The sequence below is a fragment of the Struthio camelus genome, chromosome 6, assembly GCF_040807025.1.
Source record: "Struthio camelus isolate bStrCam1 chromosome 6, bStrCam1.hap1, whole genome shotgun sequence".
Taxonomy (NCBI): Eukaryota; Metazoa; Chordata; class Aves; order Struthioniformes; family Struthionidae; genus Struthio; species Struthio camelus.
Genome location: NC_090947.1, coordinates 34,701,772 through 34,716,301, shown reverse-complemented (window position 1 = coordinate 34,716,301; position 14,530 = coordinate 34,701,772). Strand labels below are relative to the sequence as shown.

General features: G+C 39.9%; 1 protein-coding gene across 8 annotated transcripts in view; it reads right to left on the bottom strand.

Moving 5' to 3' along the window:
• KALRN (kalirin RhoGEF kinase) overlaps positions 1-14,530 on the bottom strand; it is a 528,885-nt gene that overhangs the window by 243,482 nt on the left and 270,873 nt on the right. For all 8 annotated transcript variants that reach the window (XM_068949099.1, XM_068949100.1, XM_068949097.1 and 5 more), the window contains exon 10: positions 1,548-1,670. In XM_068949099.1, the coding sequence (XP_068805200.1) occupies positions 1,548-1,670 (123 nt within the window). The remainder of the gene's footprint in view (positions 1-1,547; positions 1,671-14,530) is intronic.

The window sequence follows — 14,530 nt, the reverse complement described above, 5'->3', positions numbered from 1 at the left end:
ACTAGTGAGCTGAGCAATACAAGTATGCCATTCATAGCTAAACATTTAACTGAAGGAAAGATACTGACAAGCTGAATGGATTGAATGAAATAGGTAAAAAAGAGGTTGTAAGATTTAAGGGACTGGCTAATAAGAACACGCTAGCAGAGTCAAATATGTTTAATAGGGTTAAGAGGCACTTAGCTGAAGACATGCTCAAGTTCTACAGATATTTTAGAACTGCTAATTCATCTCCTACTTTGGCATTTATCTCCTTAGGGAAGATAAACAAGACTAAAGTGACAAACAAGAGAAAAAAAGAGAGAAAAATATAAACTGAATATCAAGGAGAAAAGCGTATCTAGCCAGTAGTTGCCGTCAGGCAGCGAAATACTCTCCCTTGGGGCCCAGTGAAAGAGATATGTCCCTATTGCCGGACCCATCTAAAACCTAGTTGAGCCAACACATGGAAAGGTACTACAGAAAAAATAAAAGTAAACAATCTAATACATTTTTTTCTTATGCCACAGTGAACTATTTGAGCAATAACCTGCCTTGGGTGCATCAGGAAGGCAAAGCGTTTAATCTGTGTAAAGCAGAAGGAATCAAGCTGGATTTTTGTCTAAAATACTCAAGGCAGAAGTACCTTCATAGGAGACCAGTTTCTGATAGATGATGCTTTAATCTAAAACAAGAAGTGTAACATGATCCAGCAGATAGAGCTGCGGCATATAGTGCCTATTATAGGGATAATATATAATACGTTATATATAAGAAGATAATTTCTGACCATAGGATACTTTTTTTTTTCTTTTTTAAGCTGATGCTAATCAGTCCCTGGAAGAAATTACCAATGGTCCTCTTTCACTTATATTCTATAAATCAAGATGGGATGTGTCTCTAAATAGCCACAATGATCGTGCTTCACAGAAAACCTATGTGCTTTTAGGCAGAAGCTTTTGGCTTCATACCAAAATTCCTGGGCAAATCTTTCTGATCTGTGCTATGGAGGGAGATCTGGCTACCTGTAATAATTGCCTCTCCTCCCAAAACAAACAAACGAAAACCAGAACAACCTCCCACTCCCAAAATCCCCTACTCTCAGAAGGAGTAGAAGGATAGTTCCCCTTACTGCAAACACACACTAGTGCTTCCTCTGATTCGTTACCAGCTCTTTCTTCCAGCTCATTCTGGAGGTCCGAAGCTTCCGCAGTAGGAGCTACAACTCACTCGTTTCTTCTATAGCTTTCGTTCTTGATGTCCTACTCAGCATTCCAACATTACATTACTGTCCTCTAAACTGCTACCTATTAATCACAGGCTATGAGACCTTCCACAGACCCACTGTAGTGAATTTCTAATTGTAACTCCTGCAGCTACCTTGCTCTCGTGTGCAAGGTGTGCATGCTAGATCTCAAACCTCTAAGACAAGATCCTGGTCAGCTCCAAACGTTTGAAGAAAGCATCATAAATTCACAAGCACCCCAAAATAACAGTAATTTGTTCTTACTATACACAAGGAATAACAAAATCAAGTCAGAAAGCAGAATTCTTATTCAGATTCTTACCTGTGCTACCTCTTCAAAATCATCATGTCTTTTCTGCAGTGCACGTGCTCTGTGCAGAGATTTCCCCACTCCAGTGTGTTTACTCAGAAAGGCTTCCCCATGATTTTCAATCCAGTCCAATACCTGCCAGAAAAGAACATCCAATTACCAATCCTGTCTCATCAGCACAGAGAAATTCTCAGTGTGGAGATAAAACAGCCGTAGAGATTGCTTTCTGTTTGCTATAGCAAAACACGGAGATCTATCAAAGTCCAATCCAGTTGGACAGAAGATAAATGCTTATAGATGTTACTGCTAAAGCAGGATTATTGGATTTTTACTATTCAATTTGTTTTGAGATGTACCTTAATTATTTAAGCTTAACAGATATTAAATATTTGCTTTCACGTAACTGAATCTGAGGGAACAGGAGTCAGAAATCTGGCATCTTTGACATCATATATCCTCCTCTTAAAAACTGTGTAAAATGAACGACAGTGATAACTCATTTCATAGACAGCAGATTTCAATGGGAAGCATCTTAAAAGAGTCCAAAAGCATGAGGGAGCAATCAGTTTAAATGGATTATGACGTGATAACGGCAGAAAGCATTATCACAGAACGTAGAATAAAAAGGTTAAGAATCCTTCACTGCAGGCGATAAACATTGATGGTATGCACCTCTGAAGTTTTACATTTGGAACAGAAAACATTGTAACTGAACTCTGTGGAAAGGCAAAGCAGCAAATCTGATATTCGAGAGTTATAAGAAGATTTTCTTCTCAAAACAGATAAATCGAATCAGATCAGTTGAACAGATCAATTGGGCAGGAGGGAGCAGATGTGTTGGCAACATAGCCACTATTCTTGCTTCATCTTCTCTGATCAGTTCAGTTCCCATTTGCCCTGGCTACAGGATCCCAAATACATTCCTTCAAACTTTTTGACAGTCATATACCAGCTAGTCTGCTAAAAGCCTTTCTACAATATATTCTTGATGAGAAATCTGGATATAATTGTTATAACAGTAATTATTAGAGGGTGGCCTGCTGGAATTCCTGTCATTAACAGTCTGTAAATACTTCCATTAACACCCTTTTTCCTCTTGCCAGGAGTTTTCAACTTATCTATTAAAAATGAATATAGACCAAAATTCAAATTTGAAAATATCTTCTGAGGAGGCCTCATTTTCTTTAAATACGCTTTTAAAGTTGCAAGCAGCTTTAATTTAAAGAACGCTCCATATGAAGCTAGTATGCAGTATGTCTGCTTTGTATCCGTTAATATTTGACAGCCATTCACTGTAACTCTGCAGCAAATTATTCTAAAAACTTGCTCATGTTTATAGCATTAAAATAGTCACCATATAATTAAAATTAAATCTTCATGCCATATTTATATATTGGGCTGCTTTCGTCACTTGACCTTGTGACCTGCTGACGGAGATCTCTGCTTTTTTTTAAGTAAGGGGATGTTTCACTACATGCAGCAGTTCAGCACAAGAAAGGCAGTATATAATGATATAATGCCCTTTAAACAGTGGGATGAAAGCATAAAGGCACTGAACCTGGACCAGAGTACTGGTGAAAATATGGATGCTTTACTCTCAAAAAACAAACACAACGTTAACCCCATAAAGAATAAATCTTTGTTTCCAGTCCAAAAGCTGGCAACTCCTGCAGCAGAGAGACTCTTCCTGCATTTAGGCAGCTAGTCTGTGCTGCTTGAGTGAGAAGGGCACCAGCTGCTGATTCACAAAACCCTTAACTTGAAAGCTTTCCTCTGAAGCCTTCTATGCAAGGGCTGATTTGGTTTCCAAATCCTTTAGTTTATGAAATTAGATATAAAATACCCCTTGAGGTGATAAATTTGCCTATCCACTTCATAAATCACAACAGGCAAGGTAAAAATCTATAAATCATCCACTAATGATGCTGGCTTTAATACTCCATTAATCCATCTCTATCTCTATCCTATGCCTTTTCTCTGCTCAGAGTACCCCGGCTCAATTTGTCAGGCCCTACCTGCTTTTTAAAAGGATCTAGTTCAAACTTTTCAATAAACTCTACTTATGCCATGATTCCCACAAGAAAAAGGTCAAACAACGTTAATTCTTTAAAGAATAATTTGTTTCACAGCATTTTCTGTAGCTCTGAAACCCACATTAGTAACATATTTGACCACTTCAGTCTCTCATGTATTTGTTTTCACAGCCATTTCATCAAACATGTAAATGCTGCCATTTCATTTCACACGGTTAAAAAAGAGAGAGAGAGAGAGAGAGAGAGAGAGAGAGAGAGAGAAAGAGAGAGAGAAAGAGAGAGAGAAAGAGAGAGAGAAAGAGAGAGAGAAAGAGAGAGAGAAAGAGAGAGAGAAAGAGAGAGAGAAAGAGAGAGAGAAAGAGAGAGAGAAAGAGAGAGAGAAAGAGAGAGAGAAAGAGAGAGAGAAAGAGAGAGAGAAAGAGAAAGAGATTAAGAGACTAACCGAATTTGCTGAGGTCTTGGCCGGAAGTCAGCAGAAGATAGGGCTATCAAATTATTAGATCTCACACTAGCATCCTAACTACCGAAACAATCCACAGCTTTTGTATGAATAATACTTCTTCCTTATATAAAACACTTGCCATCTATTAAGCTCACAATAATTTACAAAAAACATGAAACATCACATCTTTGTTTCCATCATGTGAGGATATGAGGTACAGGAAGTTTGCACAAAATGAGGAGCTGAGGTACCAAATAACCAAACAAGCAAAGCCACAGTAAGAACATAAATCTGGTGGGTACAAAACACATACTTCCTAGTGAAAATAATGAGAAACGTTGAGCAATTAGTCTACAGAAATCTCAGGAACAACTCTGAAAGGTCATAATTAAACTTGAAATCGTCAGCACTTTTAAACATTTACCTGTCAGTGATCTTGGAGACACCATTCCTCCTTATGCATAAGAAAGGAAATGTCTTTAGAGCTAGCATAACTGTGTGATAACTCAAGATAAACATTAGCATTTTAATTGAGAGTGTGGACTCTATAACTTACTCTACTGCTGAAAATTAATGGCAGAGATATAGTTAGCCATTGAAATTACAGTGACTTGGTTCAAATAATTATAATTACTCCTTAAAAATGTCAACAGCTTGAAGATGCTGTTAAAAGCACATGGTTAAAAGCATTTTCCAAAGTACATCTTCAAATGTTATAACTATCATTTATTGATAAGCTTTTTTTTCCCCTTAAAACAGCAAGAAAAAGGCAACAAGCCATGAACGCACCATGATGAAAATACTATGGTACAGACAGATCCAACATCTGAGGTGTTTCTTCAAACATAAAGCGTATCTTGCAACTCCAGTATATTTAAACTCTCTTTTGAGCAAGCATTTGCTACTGTTCTTCCACTTCCTTGGAAGCTGCTCAGGCCAAGGGCCAGGACCTCCCACCTGCACTGCAGCATCTAGCACGGTAATGCCTGATCATACATGATTGCATTCAAATAATGGCTAACAGGTGTACAGACATTTCCCATCTGGGATAGCACTTTCCAAAAGAGGCTGCTGTCTATTAGATAATACTACATTAACGAAAACATAGCTGAATTCTAACTTCAAGGCTCAACTCCAAGCATGGGTGAAATACAAGGGGCAGCTGCCACTGGAATCGCCTAGAAGACTTTATAACTTGCAGACATCTCCATAAAGGGCAGGAGTCTTGGTGCTCTTCCCCACACACAGCAAATTCCCATCCCGCACCTTACTGACCCAATTGCCCTTGGTGACTGGTTTGAGGTAGCTCTATTTTTGCTGTTCCTCACACAGACCACGAGCAATGCACACGGGAAGGAATAAATGAGTTACCCCATTTACTCTGATGAGCCTCAGTAGCTTGCCTGAGACTCCAGAAAGAGTGTGTGCAAGGGTGGGAGGCGAGAAGGAGGCTCCTTTTCTTTTCTGGTTGGAGAGTCATAATTCTGTGTTTAATTCCCAGCTAGTAAAAAGTTCATACACGATCAGGCACAAATGTATGAACTGCTTGCTAGGAGCCTGTTAACAGAAGGAGAACATAAACCAAATGCTCAAGAATCACATCTGAGGTCAGCAGCATTTATTGGAGAGAATGCTGCAGGATACACACATATGTTAAAAAGAAGATGCTAATCTCTCTCTTTTTTATTTCATTTAATTTAAGAAAAAAAGTGGTAGAGCACGTGTCCTGTCTGCCTTCCCTTTTCTCCACAGGGGCACCGCTTACGCACTCAACAAAATAAGCAGCAAACCCAGGTCACCAAGGAAATTAAGTAAAACTCCAGTGTCACTACAGCAGGTGGACTGTGCCAGCTATTATAGTCATTACATGGCTGGATAACAGCAGGATTCAAAATGCTGCCTGGGGGAAGAAAAATTGTAGCTCTACTTTTTGGAAAGATCTGTGTAACTGCAAAAAGATCAATAGCAGCAGTTCAAGCAGGTTTCATCTTCTGAGCGCAGCATCTGGAAGCACACGCTTAAGGAGAAACTTTTCCAGAGGCCTCTCCATACTCCTTTTTCCTGATGATCAAACTCACGTCTATGGGAAGTCTAGGATCCACGGCACACCCAAACTGACATGACAAGCACTCTCCAGGAGAGGACAGGACAAACATACTTGAGAGTCCAGTAGCAGGGAATGATGATAGTTTCTATAAGATAAGGTAGGAAAAGATGGGAAGCAAGAATCGGAAGAATGATTTTAAAAGGAAAAAGGTTGAAGAAGCAATCACGCAATAATTAAGCAACGTTCTGGAATGATAATTGCTCTTCCTCTAGGTTCATTTGTATGATGGGAGCATGGCAAGATGATTGCATTGGTGCAGTTCAGGTCAACCCTTTCAATAGCTTAAAAAGATAATTTGATTTTTAAATCAAAAAGGAGGTAGGCACTATTTCTAAAAGGTAAATTGTTCAATGCAGTTCTTTGAAAAGGTAATCTCTTTCCACGGGTACTTCTCCTTCAGTAAAAGTGGAAAATAAATAAGAAGCACCTCATAACTTTGAGTATAAATAAAAGTCCGCTTGGGCCCTGATTCTTTCCTAGCAAGCCCCCATGCTCTGCTGCTGTCTTACATCAATACAAAACATGAAAGAAGTGGCAAATCAATTGTTTTAAGGAATAATGTCTGTGTTAAAGTTTGCTGAAAAATTTCTGCGTTTTTTACATCTTCTTAAATTGTATTTCCTTTAGCACCAATGAATGAAGATGAAATTAGAAGGCCTCAGACAAGAACACAGAGGCTGCTCAAATATACCACAGTCACTGAACTCTGTCCTGGCCCTACACGAAGGGGACGAGAAGGGTAATCTGTTGCTTAAGCCAGCACGAGTAAGATGCAGTATGTTGTGCTAGCTCTGACAGGGCACCCTGACTCCTGCATTTGACCCAGACCCGTGTTGCCCAATGTTTCACTGCTCCTGAGCAAGACGACCCACCGAGGAAGTGCCTTGGCTGAGGCAATCATTAATCTTTGTTACAATAAGACCCCTTGCTGTTGCCATAGTGACTCTTAAACAGGGTTACTTTGAAAACTGAAAATAAATGATAACATTTTACACTTCAAGTGCTTAAGAGCAGATCTTGATCTCAGCGAAAATGGTATAAACCTTCATGAAGAAACTCTAAGGGTTAGATTAACTCTTTGGTAACTCAGGCAGGGTTGCAATAAATTCCAGAGTAATTCCAAAGAAGTACATCCAACTTATCCCGTTTTAAATGAGGCCTCCATTTCCAATGGGTGCATAAGCATTGCCTAACTTTAAACACATGGACAGAACCTCTGAAATCTACTAGGCTTATGCCTTAAGCATGCATGCCACTGACATGAAGCCAAACAGTATCAAGTTGCCACTATGTGCACTTTATTGCTTGCACTTAAGATACTGTAGGCTAACTACAGTTCTGGTGCGACACCAGGAATTCATACGGCACTTTAAAATACGGGTTTTTATGGTATCTTCACCATTTCCACCCTCAGGAATCAAACTTCATCTTGTAAATGACAGCCCTTTTCTGTAACTGCTGTTATGAATGGTCAGTAATTTCAAGGCCTTGCATGTCTGAAATCCCTATTCCAGAAATCCTGCCTTTGCAAACCGTGCTTTTTGTTACCAGGAAGTGTAGTTAAAAGGCTCAGATTTCAGATCACGCTTTCATGGATACTTTACATCCAATATTTATTGCAAATGTTTTGTTCTACTGCACAGCAACAAAACCTGATCTTTGCTGTCAAAACCTTTCAAAATTGTACAAGCCTAGTTAATAACACCTACTGGCTTAACTACAATTTACAGATAGAGCAGACAGAATCTTTTGGCAGAAGATAAATAATTCGCTTTCTTGTAATAGAAGGACTAGAAACTGCACAGCATGTCTGTGTTTATGAGCAATACAATTCAAAATACGTGCGTCCTCAGGATACCCACAAACCACTCCCTTCTTGGGAGGTAAAAGGAAAGGGCCTGTAAGTGATTAAACATGCAGATTTGCCAGAGAGACAACTGGATCTCTGGGTGGAGGGTGTAGCCACTGTGTGATTGTGCACTTCTAACCATTGCACTTGGATTTATGCTTTGTCCTGAGCAGGCTGGCACAGGCAGCCCAATTCCTGGCCTGCTACTAGGTCCTCCAGCAGGATTTGGTGCCAGCAGTAGCACCAGCAAAGAGAGAGCAAACACTGAGAATCAGAACAGGAGAAAAACAAACAAACACACACAAACAATTCAAGGAGACTTAAAAGATCCTAATTCTCCTTAATGACTAAAATGCACACAAAGTCTGATTTAAATTAAAATATAATTTCTTCGTTGTATTCTGAATCATTGCTTAAAATAGATTTCTTTTCCCTCCTATCCCTGGCCTTGTCACAGCAGGGTAATGTCAAGTAAAGGTCTGGCTGAGAAAATACATCAAAATACAAAGGAACTTATCCCCTGTCTTTTCCTGCTATTATTATTGGCTTATAATAGAATTCAAAACAAAATCCAGCCATTCGCATTTGTAGTTATTGCCTCCTAATAAAAAGAGGGCTGCCTCCCTTTTTCACTTCTTGCTCTGTAATACTTTACTATACCACCAACTTAAATTTATTTTTAAAAATAGTTTTTGCAAAGTATGAGCACACCTTATGTTTAATCCAAAGCCATCATCTTCACCTTCCATGGTATTATTTTTTAATTTCAAGGACATCTATATCTGACTCCAAAATTTGTTCTCATCAAAATCAGTAGCAAACTTCCTAATGACTTCAGTAAACCTGGATCAGGATCCCATGCTTGTAAAAGGTAATAGGCAGGGGCTAATTATGTTTCTAGCAGAATCTGAGCCTCTGGACACATACTTGAACATCACATTCTATTTTTCATTTAGCAACTTCTGAACAAACTTAGTTCTTATGACAGCATGTTACAAGCTGCATAGGCTAACGCAGGTAAGTGCACTTCTAACGTACACATAGAGCTGTGCTATTGCAATTCAGTGTTGCAATGCCTTATTCTATTCACACTCTTTGGCTAATCATGTCAAATTATGCAAAGTTTTTAAGAAATAAGCAAAAAACAACCAGGAATTCATATCAAAACTAGATTAGAATTCAAGTGATTTGGTTCAATGCCCAGCACTGCAGTTCAGCAAATGACTCAACTTCCCTGCCTCCATTCCTACTTGTAAAATGACATTAACTGCACTTTGTCAGCCTTGCTTGTTTTGACTGTGTTTGGAGTGAAAATTGCCTTTTATTTTGAGTTTTTACAGCCTCTAGCTATATTGGGTTTGAAATCTCGTTGGAGATTCTAAGAACTTGTTGCAATATATGTAAAAAATAAAATATAATAAATAATAAATAATGTAACGGCAGCTGTACACAAAGTGAGCAGGCAATCCATGGAAATTCAGGCCTTTAAAATCAGGAGAAAACTGCTCCAAATTTGCTCTGGTGTAAACGTCTACTGGCTGGAGATATATCTATATGATTCACCATAACTTCATGCGTCCATTACTTTAATTCAGCTTCAGAAAATAACCTGGCTAGTCAACCAGGTTCTTCTGCATGTAAATCAACTTAGACAGGAGTGAGCTATTTCATACTGGCAGGAGATCTAATGGGTATATTCCACCTCACAGACCTAGCAGTGTGGGGGGGGTGGGGGGGTGGGGAATGGTTTGTTTTTGTTTTAAGAGGTAGAATGGAGTCAACAGAGCTATATCAATTAACTCAGGCTGAGAAGTTGGACAACCAATACAATCTTTGACCTCAACCCTTTCTTACGGAAGGTATCTCATAAAATGCCACAGTAGACAACTCTCCCTGAAGTCACTCAAAAGTCTGACACTTCTATTTTGCCTTTTCCTTCAACTGCAGCTCCTCCACGTGGTATGTGTGCACTCAGCTATGCCTGTGTCTCTATTTTATAAACTAATGCAGCTGCTATTAAGTATGACTTTTTAATCACTCCCTGCTTTTTCCCTCTAATTGTAGTTATTCCAAATCCTACCACATAATTAAAGAGGTCTCTTTAAAAAGGAAAGACAAGTAGTCCCTTTTACCCTTGGAGGGAAAAGCAGCCTTATAGATCTATCAGTTTTCTTCTGCTCAGTGCAACTAAATTAACAAGGAGAACTAAATACAGAGCCAATTAAAACATTAAAAAAAACACCCTTCCTTTATTCTCTTGCCTACATTCAACCAGAAAAAGAAATCCCTGTGAAATAGATTGTAGCTGTTTTTATGAGCTTCCTGGACATTATGTTGAAGTTTCACCTCTACGCAATTTCTCATTTTAACAACAAAAAACTAACCCCTGTGGTTAATAAAAACTACTAGTTTGCCCAAAGCAGAGCATCCATGTTCTGTTCTTTAAAGTGGTGACAGCCTTGCCTAGCACAGCTGGTATTAGTGGGCACATCTGAGTAAATTATACAAATATTGAGACATGTGGGATCACAAATTCAGAGGGGAGAAAAAGGTGTCAGAAAAGTCCTCAATGTGCAAAGATATGTGCACGTAGTCTTCTTCATAGTCCCCATAGATACCTTATGTTTACAAGTCCATCTAGAAGCAGGATTGTAGCAGTTTCGCGAGATGTGGCTGTCCCTGCAGCAGGTTCCCTTGTTCGTCCAAAGCTTCTCCAGTGGAAATCGCTGTAGAATTACTCCCTCCCATTGCTCCTTCCTAGTTTCTATTCTAAAGTATGCACAATCACTTAGTTGTGAAAGTGCTCCAGAGTTAACAGTATGACTAAGTGAAGACAACCTAAAAATCTCCCATGGCAATAGTCTGAGCACCAACAAGACTGTCCTCAACTTTTCTAATAGAGCCTTAGAAGTGTTTGGTGATCTGCTGCTTCAGGCCTTAGCATGAAGTAACGTTGCTCTTCCATTTTCCCCCTCTCAGAGCTTCCAGATTACTGCAGCTACGAACACTAGCCACACATATCCTTACGTGCTGCCACACGTGTCACCCTCCTGTGGACAGTGTGGCTCTGCACTTCATGAGGTGAAGAGGTGTGCAGGGTCCCACATGCTGCTGCTCCGATTTAATTCCCTACCTTTTCACAGGCTTATATGGCAAAAATAGCCTTGTCACTGCTTTCCAAAGACAGCTGTTACGTACTTGTACAGTTCTTCTCTCAAGCCCTTCACATCTATAACAATACAGCTATGGTTTAAAACTGAAACGCATTTGGAAAAGAGCAAGGATGTGATGTGTTCTGGCCTCATCCACCTTCACTCCATATAAAGCAAAAAGCTGATCCCAGCCCTAGTAATTAGGGAGATGCTGGGTTTAGCCATGTCTCTCTCTTGGGAACGGCACATTCAATTCAGGGCTCTGGCAGAGCTAGCAGGGAGTTGGCTGGGCATTTTAAGAGCAGTACTTGCCCACTTCCTCTGGGTGGGCGTTTGCTGAACTCATTCAGCTCTCACCTGCTGTCCTGCTCCTTCACTAAATGCTATTATCTAGCCTGCAAGCTCTCCAAAAGAGACCGGGAACACGTATGCTTCTCTAAGAAAGAACTTCTTTCAACTTAGCACTGCTTTCTCTTGGTTAAGTTCCCATTCATGAAGTGCATCCCACGTATCTTTCATTTTCTTGATTAAATGTTTTACTTGATAAAATTTGGCAGCTGCCTCTCTAAAAACATTCCAAGAGAACAATAGACAGACAAATGAAGAACTAATGTTTCTTCCTTAATGCCCCAATTGTTACTAATGTTCCGAGAATACTGTTTTTAAGGAAACTTAAAAAAAAACCCAAAAAACTCCAGGTTAAAAAGAAACTGTGGGTATTCTTTAAACGCTGAACTTCTTATAGAGCAAAGCTGCGTGTGGGTGGAGAAGCTATAAATAACCACATTTGTGCATGTTCCTTCTGTGTAAGACACAGAAAATGTGTTCTGCATAAGCACGTAAAGATGCTGCTGTGCTCTGCACGAAGCTTCTCAAGGCTGGTGGGTAGAGTTTTTCTTTTGCAGTTATGCTGCTGGCGTTTCTGTTTGTGACTCTTTTCCCCAGCACTCAGGAATCATATCTGGTACCTAGCTGTAATGTTGGGAATTAGTAATACAACTAATCACATCTGTCAGTCTTCTGTCAAGGGTGGTATTTGCAGAGGTATTTTCTTACCTGAGGCAAGTAGAAGATTTTGGTTGGTGCTGTCCAAAACATCTGTTAGAACAATGATTTTGTTCCTCCTGGGCTTTTTCTGAGTGGCTAATACACCTTCCCCAGGTCTCCGTTTCTTGTCCCATGTTTGTCCCCTCAGACCACTTTTACAAGGTACTACTGCTAGGTCAATCAGGAGTGGGCTCAAGTGCAGTCTCAGGTCTGGCTCCCCTCATCTGGGGTGCTTTCCTGGATGTAGGGACAGTTTTCTGAAAGCATAACTTGGGACTCTCATAGTTTCAGAGGGTAGAAAGAGGAAAGTCCCAGGCAGAGTAGGAACAAAGGCAACCTGAAAAGCTCCTGATTATTTACTGGAGCAAGTCTCCCTTCCCTTTTTTTGCCACTCTTGTTTCTACCACTTAAGCACGTGCTCTGGAGCTCTCAGGAAGGGAAACACCCGAGCATGCTCAATGTCAGGCCCAACCCTGGGCTCTTCTTCACATAGGCTGGAGCAAGGATCAGCGCACCCTGTAAGCACATTAACTAAGCTCAATTATACCTGAAAGTGGAGATTCTTGGAGTCTAAGCAAGAACCAGCAACACAGACACAGAAATCACAGGTCTCATGACGATCACAAACCCTCACAGTGTAGACACAGCCCCAGAAGCTCAACTCCTCCTGTGCATCATGGCAAAGAGAGGCAGAGAGCTAGATAATCTGTAAGAGGAGAGAGGCTCTGAAGAGAGCACAGTGAGCACAGAGCACTTTACAAATTCTGGTTTTCACCCAGAGATTTTCCAAGTCCAAAACTACTACTAGACCAACTTATCTGACCTCCCAATACTCTCCATAATTCCTACCAACATCAGATGAAACTTAACATCCTGATGTTAGAAACCTCTTCTATGTTGAGTTAACAGTACTCCGAGCATGCTGTGACCAATTGTACCACAGGTTTTTTTTTCTTCCTCTAAAAGTTATCTAGCACCTTGTGGTCCGTCCTAGCTCTAGTAGCTCTGTATTTGACTGCTCTGGCATCAGATCAAAAGAAAAACAGCACTCACAGCTTTGACAATAAGTAAAGATACCTGCAGGGCTCAGATGATTTATGTTTGATTGGAAGCACTGATTTAGACCCATAAGGTGTTGACAGAACTTATTAACGACAACTATAATTGTTGCTAATTGCTCAGTGCTAGTTTTCATGTCTGTGAGGGAAGGTATCGGATATTCTAGAGAAACTTGTGCATTTGAAAGCGTGGTCCTGCGTAGCTTGTGAAGTAGTTTCCTTGCTTACGTTTGCTTTTTTTTTTCCTCCTGTTTTTCCTAAGTGGGACTGTACAAAGTGTAAAAGGTTCCTAAGATATATAGCAAGTACACAAGAGGGACCAAAGGAGCTATCTGAACTCTTTAGATAAGTACATTAACCTCAAGTACGTAACTAGAGCAATTGGTTTTAAGTTTCCTGGTTACAGATGTGCCTACAGGCTTCAAAAGAGGAAATATAGCAAAGCCAATACACCTGGATAAGGACTTAGGAAAAAGGACTCTTATTCTCAGTTCAAGCCCTGATCGCTTGATGGCCTCTTTCAGTGCCTCAGTTTCCCTGTCTGTGCAATGTAGAAAGAAATACCTACCTCTACAGCAATTTAAAATCCACTGATGGAAAATGTTTTGTCAGACTTAAATAATATTATGACTGCTACCACTGAACGTTCAGTGGTAGCCACTAAACACTCAGAAAAAACAAAACAAAACAAAACTGTGAACACATTTACTATAGATTTTTCAGCTCCAGCTGTAACTAGAGCATAATTGTGTTAGTGTAGGCAGAAGTATTAACGGTGAGTAGGATAGGCACTTTACTTTGGTAACAATTCCTCATCCACTCAGTGGGAAAAGTGCAACCTACAGACAGAAACCAACTGACTTCAGATATGCATTAATTTAGCTCCTAATTTCAGTGCTCTGGGTCACCTCCTGGAACAGCTACAACTGCAAAAAACTGTGAAATTGCCCTCCTAATTTAGACATAAATTAAGACTGTACCATCTCAACTTTCATGGTATCAACCCACCTAAACTGTTACTAGTTTAAATGAAATGTTAAAAGGTAATTAAAAAATAGAAAAGACTAACAAAGCAAGGATGTGTTTTACAACAAAGTCACCCTAAATGCCAGCGCTATGCTCCAGGCCCAGCATTGTCACTCCCCACTGCGCTGTTTGCTTCACCACGGAGAAAACCACTGGCTGACCAGAATATTAAATAATGTGCTGCTTTAGGTCGGCGTTGGAAGCAGATGATTTAATCATCTTGGTTTAACAAGACTTATAATCACAGCAGACAGCAAAGATGAGTTTAGTAAGAACATACC